This window comes from Chanos chanos, chromosome 1 (genome assembly GCF_902362185.1).
Source record: "Chanos chanos chromosome 1, fChaCha1.1, whole genome shotgun sequence".
Lineage (NCBI taxonomy): Eukaryota > Metazoa > Chordata > Actinopteri > Gonorynchiformes > Chanidae > Chanos > Chanos chanos.
Window position 1 is genome coordinate 32744586 of NC_044495.1, and position 14108 is coordinate 32758693.

The 14108-nt window shown below is 42.7% G+C and overlaps 1 protein-coding gene across 1 annotated transcript in view; it reads left to right on the forward strand.

Annotated features, from left to right (window-relative positions):
- The window catches only part of mgat4b (alpha-1,3-mannosyl-glycoprotein 4-beta-N-acetylglucosaminyltransferase B), a 73712-nt gene that overhangs the window by 35960 nt on the left and 23644 nt on the right, over positions 1–14108 (forward strand). The window contains exons 2-4 of the mRNA XM_030767223.1: positions 9520–9699; positions 9875–10018; positions 11409–11542. Of these exons, the coding sequence (XP_030623083.1) occupies positions 9520–9699; positions 9875–10018; positions 11409–11542 (458 nt within the window). The remainder of the gene's footprint in view (positions 1–9519; positions 9700–9874; positions 10019–11408; positions 11543–14108) is intronic.

Genomic DNA, 14108 nt, shown 5'->3' on the forward strand with positions numbered 1-14108 from the left:
TTTGATGCTCATGCGGTCACTGGATCTTTTTACACTATGAGTGATTAAACATACGTGTGATGTCAAGGCATGCGATAATACACCATGCAGGTCCCTGACCAGTCATTGTGTTGGGTTCAGATTTTGACCATGTATTCTCAAACGGGCGCGCGCGCACACACACACACACACACACACTTTCTTGACTAACCATGTGCATTTTGCCAGGAGCGTTGTCTAATGAAACCAGGCTGGTATAGGGCCTCATGCAGAATTCGTAGAAAACTTTCTTTTTCCAGAAGAGAGAGAGAAAGATAAAAGAGGGCAGTAGGATCCCTATAGAAGCTTTAGTCTAATGTGTCTCAGTGGTGTACCACCTGCTGGAGCACTCTCTGATTGAACTTGGCATCAGCTCAGATGAGAATGTTACTTTAAGACTGTGAAAAGCACTCTGCTGCTACCAAAGCTTCGTCCAAACAGCAGTGGGGAAGGCAAAGTGCTAATCAAATAGAAAATAATCTTTGTGATGTTAATGACTGTTTTGAAGTTTGTCCTCAGTAGACTTTTCTAGGCTTTTCAAAGTGTGTGTCATCTTCTGTTTGCCTAGCTGTGTGTATGTGTGTGTGTGTGTGTGTGTGCGCGCACGCATGTGTCTGTGAGCGCATGTGTATGTGTCTATGTGTGCGTGTGTGCATGTGCGTGCGCTTGAGAGAATATGTTTGAAAGCATATGTATCTGCTTGTTTTTTGTTTAACTCCTATGAACCATCAGCCCACGTGACTGGTCTATTTTTGTTTTTGTTTTGTTTTTTTGTTTTTCTAATTTAAGGGTTTTTTAACTTTCCCTTAGTTGGCTTTGCTGGTTGTTGCCATGGTTTTGTTGTGATGCTTTGATGTCCTGCTGTTTTACATTGAACTGATATGTCCGGCATTTAGCTGACAGCCCACCATAGGCACAACGAATTCTCCCACACACACGCACACACCCACACACACGCACACACACACACACACACACACACAACAATGCATGCAATGTATATCACAAATGTAGTAATATAGTGAAGAGTATGCCAATAGTTAATGTCTACACACACACACACACACACACACACACACACTTGAGTGTCCAGTAGCTCCAGTGAACTTGTGTGGATCACATTTGGTTCGTGATGATCATTATAGACTCTATTAGGGTGTGGCAGGACCAATTTCCTCTCTGCAATCATTAGAGGACTGCGCTTTGATTCAATTTGTAGTGATAAAGGCGCACGTCTGGCAATAACAATTACTGGATCCATACCCATTTGTTAATTTGCAAAGCTGTCTCCTCAGCTGTTTCTGCTCTTTATTGTATTATCTGACAATCTTATGGTGCATCCATGCAAGCAAAGGCTTGTTGTGATAATGATCCCAGCATACAGATGTACAAGCTGCGAGATGGCACTCACTGTCTCTCGCTCTTTAACACTGCTTTGAGCGAGTCTCTCAGTTAACGGGTTCAGTATGAATTTTAGTGAAGGGGAGAGGTCTCAGAGGAATCTGTTTCTCTTGTGCGATCTTGCTCCAGGTTGCCTGTCAGTCATGGAGGAGTTGGAACTGGCTCCAGGCTGTGATTCAGGCTTGATATTTTTGTCTGAAAAGGTTTTTTTTTTTTTTTTTTAAACTTATGCTCCGATGTCTCTTGCTTTGATTTCATGTGATCTCTGACATTGCTCTCTGTCAGTAAAAGAACTCAGCGCAGGATGTTGAGGAGAGTCCAGTCTTTTTTCTCTTCTCTCTCTCTTCTCTCTCTCTCTCTCTCTCGCTCTCTCTCTATTGTTAGTTTTTGATCCATTGCTTTCTGTTTCCTGTTAAAAATACAAAAGCATTTTTTTTGTCACCAGAATGTCTTGTTTTGAACTTTTTTGGCAATTGGTCCTCAGTGACAATTGTTTCCACACCCACCCACACACACACACGCATGCACACACACGCATGCACACACACACGCACACACACACACGTACACACAAATACACACACGCAGACACACACACACACACAGGTCTTCAGTGAGTAGCTGACTCAGCACTGTTTGCTTCTCTAACTCACACATTTGCCTGAGTTGTCAGATTTACACCAGGGACAGAAAAGGAAAGCATCCATTTTAACCCACTCATGTACTGGATGTTAACCTGAAAAAGCTGGGAGGGCAGATGATCCTTTATGTGTGTGTGTGTGTGTGTGTGTGTGTGTCCTCTATCAGCATATTCAATCAGTCTCCTAACTCTAATCTGATTACCTGCCTTTCGGTCATTGAGGATGATCGATCAAGCTGTGAATGCCTCTGCTCTAATTTGATGCAGAGATAATAACACTAATGGCATTATTCTGGAGGCCTTTTGGCCTCTCTGGCTTCCCGTACATTCTCTTATCTATGGAAGCCAAACTCATTTGTCTCGTGAGATAATACCAGGTCCTGGATCGGGTCGGCACTGCGGCCTGTAATGGTTTGAATCTGGTTTGTGGTTGAGCTAACTGGTCTCAGATCAGCTCCTGTGGGTAAACTCCCCTCCCTGTAATGGTTGGACCTGAGTGGTTGAGCTGACAGGATACAGACTCTCTGTTGGTCTGCTGAATGGTATCATCGTTCAGATGCTTCCCAGCAGGGCTACCTACCGGAAACAGACACACACACACACACACACACACACACACACACACACTCACACACAGATACATAGTGCTCTCATTATGGTCCTGTGGCATAAGTATGGCATTACATTGGAGTAGTGATGCGTGACTCATCTGGAATAATGGGATAAACCTTGTGTCTTTGTTTTTTTTTCTCTTTCTCTGTTAATAACTCTGCCTTTGCATTTGCATCAGTGTGACACTATTTCCATCTCATTGAATAGTTAAGTGCTTCTAATGCAATCCGCTTATAGTCATGTTCAGTGTGAGATGATATTACCTATTTGGAGTCGACTGCTGGTGGCCATAGACAAGCTCTGACAGAGAGAGCAGTGCTTCAGGTATGAGAAGAAAAGCCAACAGTGGATTCTGGCCATATCTCAATTTTTCTCGAAACTTCTGCCCCTTCACAAAAAGAAAACAAAAAACAGAACAAACAAACAAAAAAAAGCACAACCAGTTGCAGTGTTGCTATGGCATCCAACTCATAGCTCAGGTTTAAGGGACAGCATTCATCTCAAAACATACACACACACACCCACACACACACACCCCATATGTGAGTGGGGATCATCAGACCATTCTGTATGAAGCTGAGAGGGTCTGTGAGTCAGAACCTCTGAGACAGAGCTGGTCTCACATCACAGTGTTTTCCCGACGCTCTAACGCTGTTGCTAGAATGTTCAGAGAACATGGTAAGAGTGTTTTCTCACTGTGTCCTCCAAAGTCCACCAACCTTTCAGTTCTTAAACACTTCCAAGGCTATTCCTACCATCCACCCTCACTCTCAATTAAAACCAAAACAAATAAAGTAAAAACAACTTATCTGTGTGTGTGTGTGTGTGTGTGACCGTATGTGTGTGACCGTATGTGTGTGACCGTGTGTGTGTGACCGTATGTGTATGTGTGCATAAATGGTTAGGGGTTTGCAGCTCAGAGTGGATTTACAGAATTGTTTTCATTGAGCCTCTTTTAGTTGATTACAGAGCAGGGATTAATCTAGCTTTTCCACCTCCTGCAATGGATTATACATGTGTGTGTATGTGTGAGAGTTAGTTTGTACGTCAGTAGGTAGCTTTATGTGTGTTAAGTAGGTTATGTGCATTAAGTGACAGGTTAAGTATTATAAAATAAAAATTTTTGGAAGATGATGCTGGTAATTAAATATTGAATTTGATGAAGACTGCAATAATGGCGGTGGTGTTTCTTTTGTCTGCTCGGAGCATTGGGGTGGTTTGAGGGCGGGTCCATGGTGACCTCAGTGTATGTGTGTAACACTCTCTCTACACTGGGAATTCTGAGAAAGATCCTCTTTCCACAACTTCCACTTCTGTCCAATGCTCAGAAACGTGAGATATTGCTCTCTCTCTCTCCCTCTCTCTCTCTCTCTCTCCCTGTCTGTCTCTCTCTCACTCACACACACACACACACACACACACACACACACACACACACACACACACACACACAGAGCCAGTCAATCAGTCTGTTTCTTTGTGCAACACACTTACAATGTCTTTAAAATGGAAAAAGCAGACAGCAGATAGTTATCATGTTTTATTCATCTCAACATTCATTTCTGTTAAACTGTGATGTTCTGGTCAAACCTCAGCGAGTTTCAGACTTCTCTCCATACGAGCCGTCAGTCACTTCAGTAAACATACCCTCATTTTCAGAGGAAAGCACTGGTCGAGACAACACTGCCAACGTTCGGGGAAGTTTATTTAGTCCGTTGACTTGGATGTTCTGCCTGTCTGTGTTGTTACGGACCGTAACTGATTTTCATTGCTGTTTTGTACTTGTGCAGACTTTGGATTTGATTTTATTCTATTACGATGATAGACAGTTTGGGGAGTGAGATGGAGAGTAAGAGTGCTTTGTGCTTGGTCCTTTGAAGTGCTAACTGCTGATAACAATAGAGAAAGACAGCCCTGTGTGTATGTAATTTCCAGTCATAATTCCTCGGCTTTTGAGAGAGATCCTGCTTCAGTCTTTTCAGAGACGAAGCTGTTTAAAGTACTAACTCCTCTTGGCTTTCACTTAGTTCTCTTTCTTTCTGAAACTGCCTTAGTTATATAGATGTGATGTTCAGCCGCTACAGCCAGAGTCTGTTATAGTTATTCCTGAGGAAATGATCTCGGATTGAATCGTGCATTTTTCTTCCCCAAGGCACTTTAAGACAAGCCTGTGATGATTTGTCCTCTGCAGACGGCGGTCTGTCAAAGTTAGAAAGACTGTTCTTGTTTTATCTTGCTGCTCCTGTGCTGTTTGCAGGCTGTTGTCTCCAGTTTTATGGTTTTGGCTTCCAGTTTGACCTTTCCACAGTTAGGGAGAGTTGAAAGAGTGGCCCACATGCCAGCTACGCATCAGGGACTTTTATTTTGCTTTTTTATTACTTTCATTTTGCTTTTGCTTTTTTTTTTATTGCCTTGTTTCGTTAACATTGTGATGCTGTAATGACTTGAAGACTCAGAAACCATTAATCTCTTGGGTTTTGTAAGAATTGCAAGGTTTGCCAGGATTTTGTGTAAAGAATTGTTTTTTAAAATAAAATGTGTGATTTTTAATTTTTTTTTCTGTTTAATATTGTCCAATGCTGCTGACAGAGCACTGAATGAGAATTTGTTTGGACTGCTATGGTTACAACCTGAGGAAAACAGATCCTCCAAATTCCTCAGCTTTTCTCATCTTTTAGTAGCAAAATTGGTCTGTCTCTAAAAACTGACACCGAACATGTATTTTTTGCCTTTTGTCCCAAATCATACGAAGGACAAATCACATTAGGAGCTCAAATAAAAAGCAGTCCCCCTGGTTTCTACCCAAATACTGTATGTAAAGATAGTGAGCCCGGAGCAGGTGGTTAGTTAGAGATTAGGGTGTTTATGAAAGATCGTCCCATACCTGCCCACTCCTGCTGGGGAGACTGTGGCATTATTGTGTAAATGATTTTTTTTTTTTTCCCTGTCAGCTTACAGCCATTTCATTTGTCACCGCTAAGGATGCAGAGATCTCCCCTTAATCCCACAGTGCTTTCAGAAATGATCCAATCCAATCAGATTCTGAACGCATTGTCCCAGTAACACATCAAAGGCCCAATAACACACATGCCAAACCAGTGCACCCAGAGAAATGTCCTCTTTTTTTCTTTTTTTTTTTTCTCACACGCACGCATTTGGCTTCATCTGGCCGTCTCAGTCACACGTGTCTGTAATTGCTGCCTTGTTGTGTGGTAATTTTGTGTCTTAAGATTTAGCTATGGTTTGTTAAGATTTATTTTAGATATGTCCAAGCCATTAAGATAATGAAATCAGATTAAGATAGTGAAGTGATGAAACTCAATTAAGAGAATGCAGCACTAGGCAAAGTAAAGCCGTCGCACAGACATTTGTAATTGAATCATTTTTAATTACGAGATATGAGAAAGGGAGGCAGATGTCACCCTACAGAATGTATTTTTGGAAGTTGGTTTTTTTTTTTGATCCAAACATTGTGATGAAAGAAATTTGTTTCTCATTAGTGAATGCTGTTGAGTCCTCTTACAGTTTCTCTCTCTTTAGAGTGAGAGACATGGAGCGTGGAGCCAGGGAAAAGAAGAGTGTGCATTAATTAACACTTGACTGGAGCTAATACATCACTGGCAGCGTTTTCTCTTGGCTTGATGGAGCGTGTTTGTGTCTGTGTGTTAGAAGAAATGATTTCTCTTCCAATAAACCATAATGTTCCTCTCTCCTCATGTAATGCTACTTTCCATTCTTTACAAGAGGATGTAGAAGATGCTAAAAGACAGTAGGAGAAATATTGTGTGCGTGCGTGTGTTTACCCGTGTGTGTGTGTGTGTGCATGTGTGTGTTTGTGTGTGTGTGTGCGTGTCTGTATGCGTGCGTTAAAGAGGCTGTACAGTTACAGTATACTTCAGCAAACCAAGACACATAAAACTAAAGCAGTCTGACATCTTTTCCTCTTCCTCTCTCTTTAGACTGTGAAAGTCACAGATACTCATCCATAAATAACAGGCCCGTGACAGACAGCTTTAGCCTTTAGCCGTCTACGCTATTAGTCACCTGCTCTTTCTAAAGAACAGCCAGCGATGTAGGGCTAACTACATTCAGCATACATCCTGTCAGACACGGGTCGGAGGTGACTCCCAGTGCAGTGGTTATGGGGGTTGTGGTTTGACCCATATTCTCCGCTCCTCGCCTCAGCATGCCTTAGTCATTTAAGGTCATACTGTCTCCGGTGTGAGTGTTTCAGCACCTGTCTACTCACATACAGTGAAAACAGGTAGTTATCAAGCCAAGATCCCGTCTTGAGTAAACCATGGCTTTTGGATATTTTTATAGATATAATTATGTCATATGTCTCTGTTTGTCATTAGCAAATGGTAGTAGTGAATGTATATATGATTTTTGGAGAAGTCCGCTGGGCCGTTTTTTGTTTTTTGTTTTTTTTTAATGGTCCTGTTTTACATGAAAATTTATTGAGAAACAGACTAATAAGCTGCCTCCTTATCATTTTTATTAGTTCTGTTTGGCAGTTCTGTGTACTGCAGTGGTAAATGACCAAAACAGATCCATCAAGAACTATGCCTCTGCATTATATGTGGACGAGGAAAATTTTCAGTCCAATTACACGACTTAGAAGCGTGTGATGTTGAACAGGTGTGTCATCATGTCCTGCATGTGAGTAGGGATTAAACTGTGGATTCTCTCTCACAAAGGCTTTATACCCCTCTGCAATTCTCCTTCTTTTAATATCACCACAAACCACAAGAGAGGGTTCTAGCAGATAATGACACTCAATCACTTATGAAGAAGGTCTCTCTCTCTCTCTCTCTCTCTCTCTCTCTCTTTCACACACACACACACACACACACGCACACACACACACACACACACACACACTCACTCACACTAAGGCACATTCGTACACCCTTTCATCTCTCTGCCCAGAGCCTTATTAGCACATTTCTGCTGCATTTGGAGTGTCAGGATGACAGCAGTAAAACCAGGCAAGGTGTCATGCTTGTCTTAGCTCCTCATATTTAATAGGCTCCAGTCAGTCCTAGACTGACCGAGACAAAAGGGATTTTAGATACACACACAGACACACGCAAACAGTATCTCCATATCAGTGTACTTGCTGACCCGTGCACACATTGACATACAAAAATTGCCCACACACATTCAGTCACTGCTTTAGATCTAGAACGGGGCACTCACTCTGACGAGTGATATCATGATTAATATGGTGAAGCTTTGGTTGTGTGTGTGTGTGTGTGTGTGTGTGTGTGTGTGTGTGCGTGCGTGCGCGTGTGCGTGTGTGTTTCTCTTTCTGTGCCTGTCTCTGGGTAGAGAGGCTGGGTTGGATTGAAGGTGTTATTACAGATTACACTGTGAATTTAACTCTGATGGCATTTCTTGCACTAAACCCTATTGCTATGTGCGTGTGCGCGCGCGTGTGTGTGTATGCCAGGAGTGGGTGCATGTGTGCATGTCCTAAAAAAACAGCGCTGTTCAGAATTAACCCACAGAAGATAAATCCTCCAAGTGAGCAAAGAGAGAATCTATGTCTGCTCCAGTCAGGAAAACGCTGATCTGTCCTCTCTGAACACACCTGCTATATCACACTTAGCTGATACCATCTGTCTCCCACATAGTCATCCAGCCAGATCAAAACTACAGCTTTATGCTTTACATGCACAAAACTTTTTAAAAAGGACTCATTTTAAACTGCTCCCTCAGGGTTTCTCCCCACAGAATACAGCTAAATTGGACAGAATTTGTCATGTTGCCAGGACATGTCTATGAATTATACCTGAAAAGACTCAATCGGGATCTTAATTGCTAATTTGGCAATGATACGTTTGTCTTGCCAGTGTTTCTCACTTGGAAGGTAGTCAGTCATCTTGCCTCTTCTTGTTATGTTTATTAAACAGATGGTTTGAATATGCGGAACAACAGTTGGAGTGGAAAGCAATGATATGAAATGAAAGTTTTTCTAATTAGGCTACTTTATAAAACGGTTGTGACTAGCCGTAGTCTAACCTTACTCTGAGCTCTCATTAGGGGAAAAGTTTCTCGTTATTGCAGGAGACATTTCACCATCTCGGACAGAACTGTTAAAAATGTCACATGCCTGAGTGTAATGCCCATCCTTGAGGTTGCGGCAGGCTGTGTTTATATGCATCTGTGTCTTTTGGAGGGTTACTCAGTAGGCGATTTGTACACCCATCCCCCTTGTTAGCAAAATGACCAAAATGCGTCCGCCTTGTTAACCTGCTGTCCCCCTATATACTCCCTAGAGTAGTGTCAGTGACCATTGGGCCGTCCCCCTGCTCAAAAACAGCAAATCACTTACTGAGGTTACTGAATAGTATGTTACGGAATAGAAATGTGCTGAAATATTTGTTTATGAAAGCACAAACCACATATGTCCATCTGAAATCTGGTCGCTTAGTGTGCATGAGCCTAGTGCTAGTTTCCAACAGCTGCAAATGAGCAAAAATATCATCATCTGTGAATGAACGGTAGCTGGATTTCTATAAACTGGAAAAGTGTGAGATTTTAAAATGATCTGCAGTCCTTTTCGGTGTTCATCTTTACCGAAATAGCACATGCTTTTGTCTTGTATTTTTGAGGTCTCCTCTTTAAATAATTTAACTTTTTTGTGCCTAATGTTAGAGACTCCCTCCTTGAATAATTCAGCTGTATTGTCATGAATAATGCAGTTATGAGGCAGGAAAATGTCAATTTGAATGGTCGCAAGATGTAATGTTATGAGAACAGCTTCGCAAACTTGGTGTGCGATTTAATTTGCTCGTGTTTTTTTCCCTCTCAGACTCAGACCTGTCTCTTCCCCGATGTAGGTAATGTCGTGGATATATATCAGCGAGAGTTTCTAGCTCTGAGAGACCGTCTACACTCAGCGGAACAAGAGAACCTGAAGCGCTCCAAAGAACTCAATCTGGTTCTGGACGAGATCAAGCGAGCCATCGCCGAGAAACAGGCTCTCCGAGACATCAACCGTACCTGGAGCAGCCTCTCTGGTAAGACTTTGCCACAGTTCAGTCAAGCTGATAAGTGTTAACTAGACTTGGCTGAACTGGGAGAACTATTTTTGGTCTTAACTGAGAAAACCATGAAGTTCTGAATGAAGTTCTTTCAGTTCTCTGAGTTGGAACGTTATGTTGACATGAGCTGAATGTCTCTGTTGTTTCTCAGATGAAACAAAGCTGAAGTTGTGGAATGTGACCAGCAGTAAGAATGTTCTTCAGGTGCCCAGTATCTTTCACCATCTGCCACACTTACTGGCCAAAGAGACCAGTCTCCAACCGGCAGTGCACATTAGCCAGGGACGCACGGGAGGTACGTGTGTGTTTGTGTCTTGGTCTCTGATTACAAAATTCTCACAGCATAAACACCCCACATAATATTATATCACTCAGCCCTCAAAACAGATACTATTCACTCCATTCACTCTTTTCCTTATGTCCTGTCTGGTTCATGGTCTCGGCCTGATTGTTTCTCTATGTCTGAACATGGTACAGTGCCCTTCTCCCTGGGGTTCTGACCCAGAAAGCTTTAAGAAAAGGACCTAAGCTGTGTTCCAAATGTCCACTCACCCACTATATAGTCCGCCATACAGTGAATCAGCCATTTTGTAGTGCTGTTCAAAATCTCAGCTGTAAATTTAAAACACCATATAGTGCTCTATAAAATGGTCCCGAGGCACACCAAAATGTCGTTTACAGAAGCTGTTCCTTACATTGACTGACTTAGACCATCATGCATTGTGGCCAGTCTCATGAAAGCAGGCAAGTCTTTACAGGCTAATCAGATGCAGATGTTCTGGCGTTTGTTTATGCGATGGCGATAGTAATTATGAATGCATGGCGAATAATTATGTAGCAGCATAACATCCAAATGGTATCCGAAATGTATCAGCAGCTGTCTGCCCTTATCCACTAGTGAGTGTTCTGTGTAGCAAACACTATATAGTGAGTGAGTGAGTGAGTGAGTGGACAAGTGAACACTTGGAACACAGCCTTAGTCTGTCTCTAAAGCCAGCTGGGTAGTCTGGCCTCTGTCCGAGGTGGGTCCAAACAGGCTGATTTTAAACGTTAAACAGTTGTGGATTTTTCTGTTGGTCAAGGGGTTTGTGTTACACTCCTCCAGTAATTGGTGTGGGTTTTTACGACCATGTTGTAAACTAGTGTTCACCAGGGGCCAATTACAGAGGCTGACGGGGAAGCCAGTGGACCAGCGAGTTGTGCACCTCACTGGTCTTTACAGACAGTGGGTAAAACCCTCATTCTCTAAAACGGTCTCATCCAATTCTCCCCCTCCTCTCTCTCTCTCTCTCACTCTCTCTCTCTCTCTTCCCCCCTCACCTCGCAGAGCATGGAATACACTATGTGTTTGAAACACTGCAAACTTTATTCAGCGGCTGTGAATCAGTGTCATGCGGCTCCACTTAGACAAGGCTACTCTGAATGCTCCATTATATTGAAGTCACAGAGCCAGTGACAGTCTTAAGCACTCTCCTCAGTTAATCACTCTAATTAATCACTGCAGTTTGTTCACTAAGTACTGAGACGTATAAAACATAAATGCCAAAGCTCTTCCCAGGGGATTTACACACTCCTCGACTGAAAAGTAGCCGAGTTTCCTGAGGGATGACTACAGATTGGTGGTATTAGAATAGACTACATTTGTTAATGGTGTTACCCTGGACCCTCCTGTGTGTGTTTTTCAGTGTCGATAGTGATGGGCGTGCCCAGTGTGAAGAGGGAGGTTCATTCATATCTGACGGACACTCTCAGCTCTCTGATGACGGAGTTGAGCCCAGCCGAGAAAGAGGACTGTGTCATCATTGTCTTCATTGCTGAGGTGAGAGGACTCACACGTTCTCCTTTGTGTGTGTGTGTGCGCGCGTGCGCGTGCGTGTGTGCATGCATACATGCGTGCACTTGTGTGCATTTCTCATATTTCATGTGTGCAAATGTTGTATATGCAGGTGTGAAAGTATTTTTATGGTTGTGAGAGTCTTGGTGGATGGGGTGACTGAGTTCTCCTTGCAGATCAGGGCAGTACATTTGCAGATGTAATGACTAGCCTCGATACCACAGCGATCCCGCTAGCTCTCGTACTAAGGGCCCAAAGATAGCCGTATAATGACGTGGCCACTAAAGCAGGCTGCCAGCAGCACTGACCCATGCTAACAAATCACTCCCCTGTAGCTCCGCCTAATGCATCATTTCTCCATTAGAGCTCACGTCCAGGCTAATTAGCATCACGAAGGCTAGCCTAGTGGACACATACGTCTGCCAGGGTTTGTGCCTTACCATCACTACGGAGACAGGAGAGAGTTCATCTTAGCTTGTGCGACTCTTGGGATCGTTTCACCGAAGTAGAAGTCTGCGACGGCCGTGTTTGAACATGCGTGTGTATATGCTGAACACGTGGTGTACCGCAGTGAGATGATAGCCCTGAGAAAGGTCAAGATAGATTGATGTGTGGCTGTACACACACACACACACACACACACACACACACACAGTGTTGAGTTTCAACTGTGTTTGTCCAATTATTATACATATATTGGACCTTGACCCACACGAGCTACCTGCTGAGATATGTATGCTGACATGCATGCACAATAGTATAGGTACAGATGATGTGTGTACGCGTTTGTGTGTGTGCGTGTGTGTATGTGTGTGTGTGTGTAAAAGTAAGACAGGATAACGTAGGCCCAGATCTCAAGGGCTAATTACTGCTGATCTGCTCTGTGATGTTCTGAGCACGTTCTCATCACGGCACTAATGCTCCTCATATTAGCAGCACATAGTAAAGTGTTGATGATTTTATTAGTCTGAGCCTGAGGAAGAGGGCTTTTCTCTGTAGTCTCTCTAAATCTCTTAATCCAGCCTTTCCATTTGCATTACCGACATACAGAAATAAGTACATTTTATTCCAAGCTGCACCGCGTCCTCTGACTTCTGGGAGGTTTGCGGTTCGTGAATAAAACATCAGTATTTTTGCTGTATGATGGTGTGCCTGGGTGAATAGAACAATGTACAACAATATTAACAGCTTATTTGTCTGATCACCAAGAGCAAACGCAATGTAAAGGGTGATCTTAAGTGTTGAGTTGACGTTGAAAAAACAAGCCTACAGCAGTTCCAAACAGGCTTTTTACTCCTTCAGGTAGCACAGGGAACAGCTGTAGAGAAACATGAAGTTCTGTTGTAACAGGGAGTACCACTGAGGCTCTCAATTAAAAAAAAAATGGGAGTATCAGAAAACCTTTGGTAAGCAACTTCATCCTCTCTTAGACGAGGCTACATGGCAAGTTTTGTGATTTCAGCTTAAAAAAGTGTCAGGAAATGAGTTCCTAAAATCATGACATAAAAAATAAGCTATATTCAAATGAAACAGTGTATGTGTATGTACGGGTGTTTATCTCTCTCTCTCTCTCTCTCTCTCTCTCTCTCTCTCTCTCTCCCTCCCTCTCTCTCTCTCTGTCTGTGTGTGTGTGTGTGTGTGTGTGTGGGCATGCATTAATTAAGAGACTAAGTGGAGTTAATAAATGGCTGGAGGCATGATCTCCACAGGTTAGCAGTGTCTCTTAATACGTTTTGTGTGTGTGTGTGTGTGTGTGTGTGTATGTGTGTGTGTGTAGAAGTGAATGTCGTGTCTAGACAGTCTGTCCCCAAGCAGGCCTCCTAAGCGCAGTTAAGAGCACACACACACATACACACACACCATCTTTCATATTTATTATGCCCTGACTTTAAAAGGGCATCTAAAGAGCTCTGAAAATACTATACGTATCACCCCTCTCTCTCTCCTTTATCTCTCTCTCTCTCTCACCAGCCCCACTCCTCCCCTTCATTTGCCACTTTCTGAATTCACTCTCTGTCTCTGTTGATTTGATATTTGTATTCAAGGCAGAAATCATTTGCATAGACATAAACAAATAAGTCACAAAACAAAGGTTGCGTTGCAAATTGATTCCACTGAAGCACACTGAGTTGAGCATACCAACAAATACTTCTGCGTTTGTTGTGGGAAAATTCAGTCAAAAACACAGAGGGATGCTTAGTTCATTTTGTAGATGTGTTTTTTTTTTTTTCTTTTTGTGTGGAGGCTGTAGAAAGTATGCTTGTATTACTGTGGAGGTGTGTGCACGTGCCTGCGTATTTTCAGTTGTGTGAAAGGTGTGTGAAGTCTTCTGTGAGGTGAAAAGTTTATGTGTATTGTGTATAAAGCAGGGAGCATACTGTCAGTACACTGTGCTCTTGGACAGTTTACGATGTAGATGCAGTTCAGAGTGTCAGTGCTGTGGTTTTAATATGATCTACAGAGCTTAGAGAATCTCTTTGTTCGCTTAAGGCAATTAGAATGAACTAGTATGTGCTAACAAGTGCTAAATACATCATTTAAGCATACATAA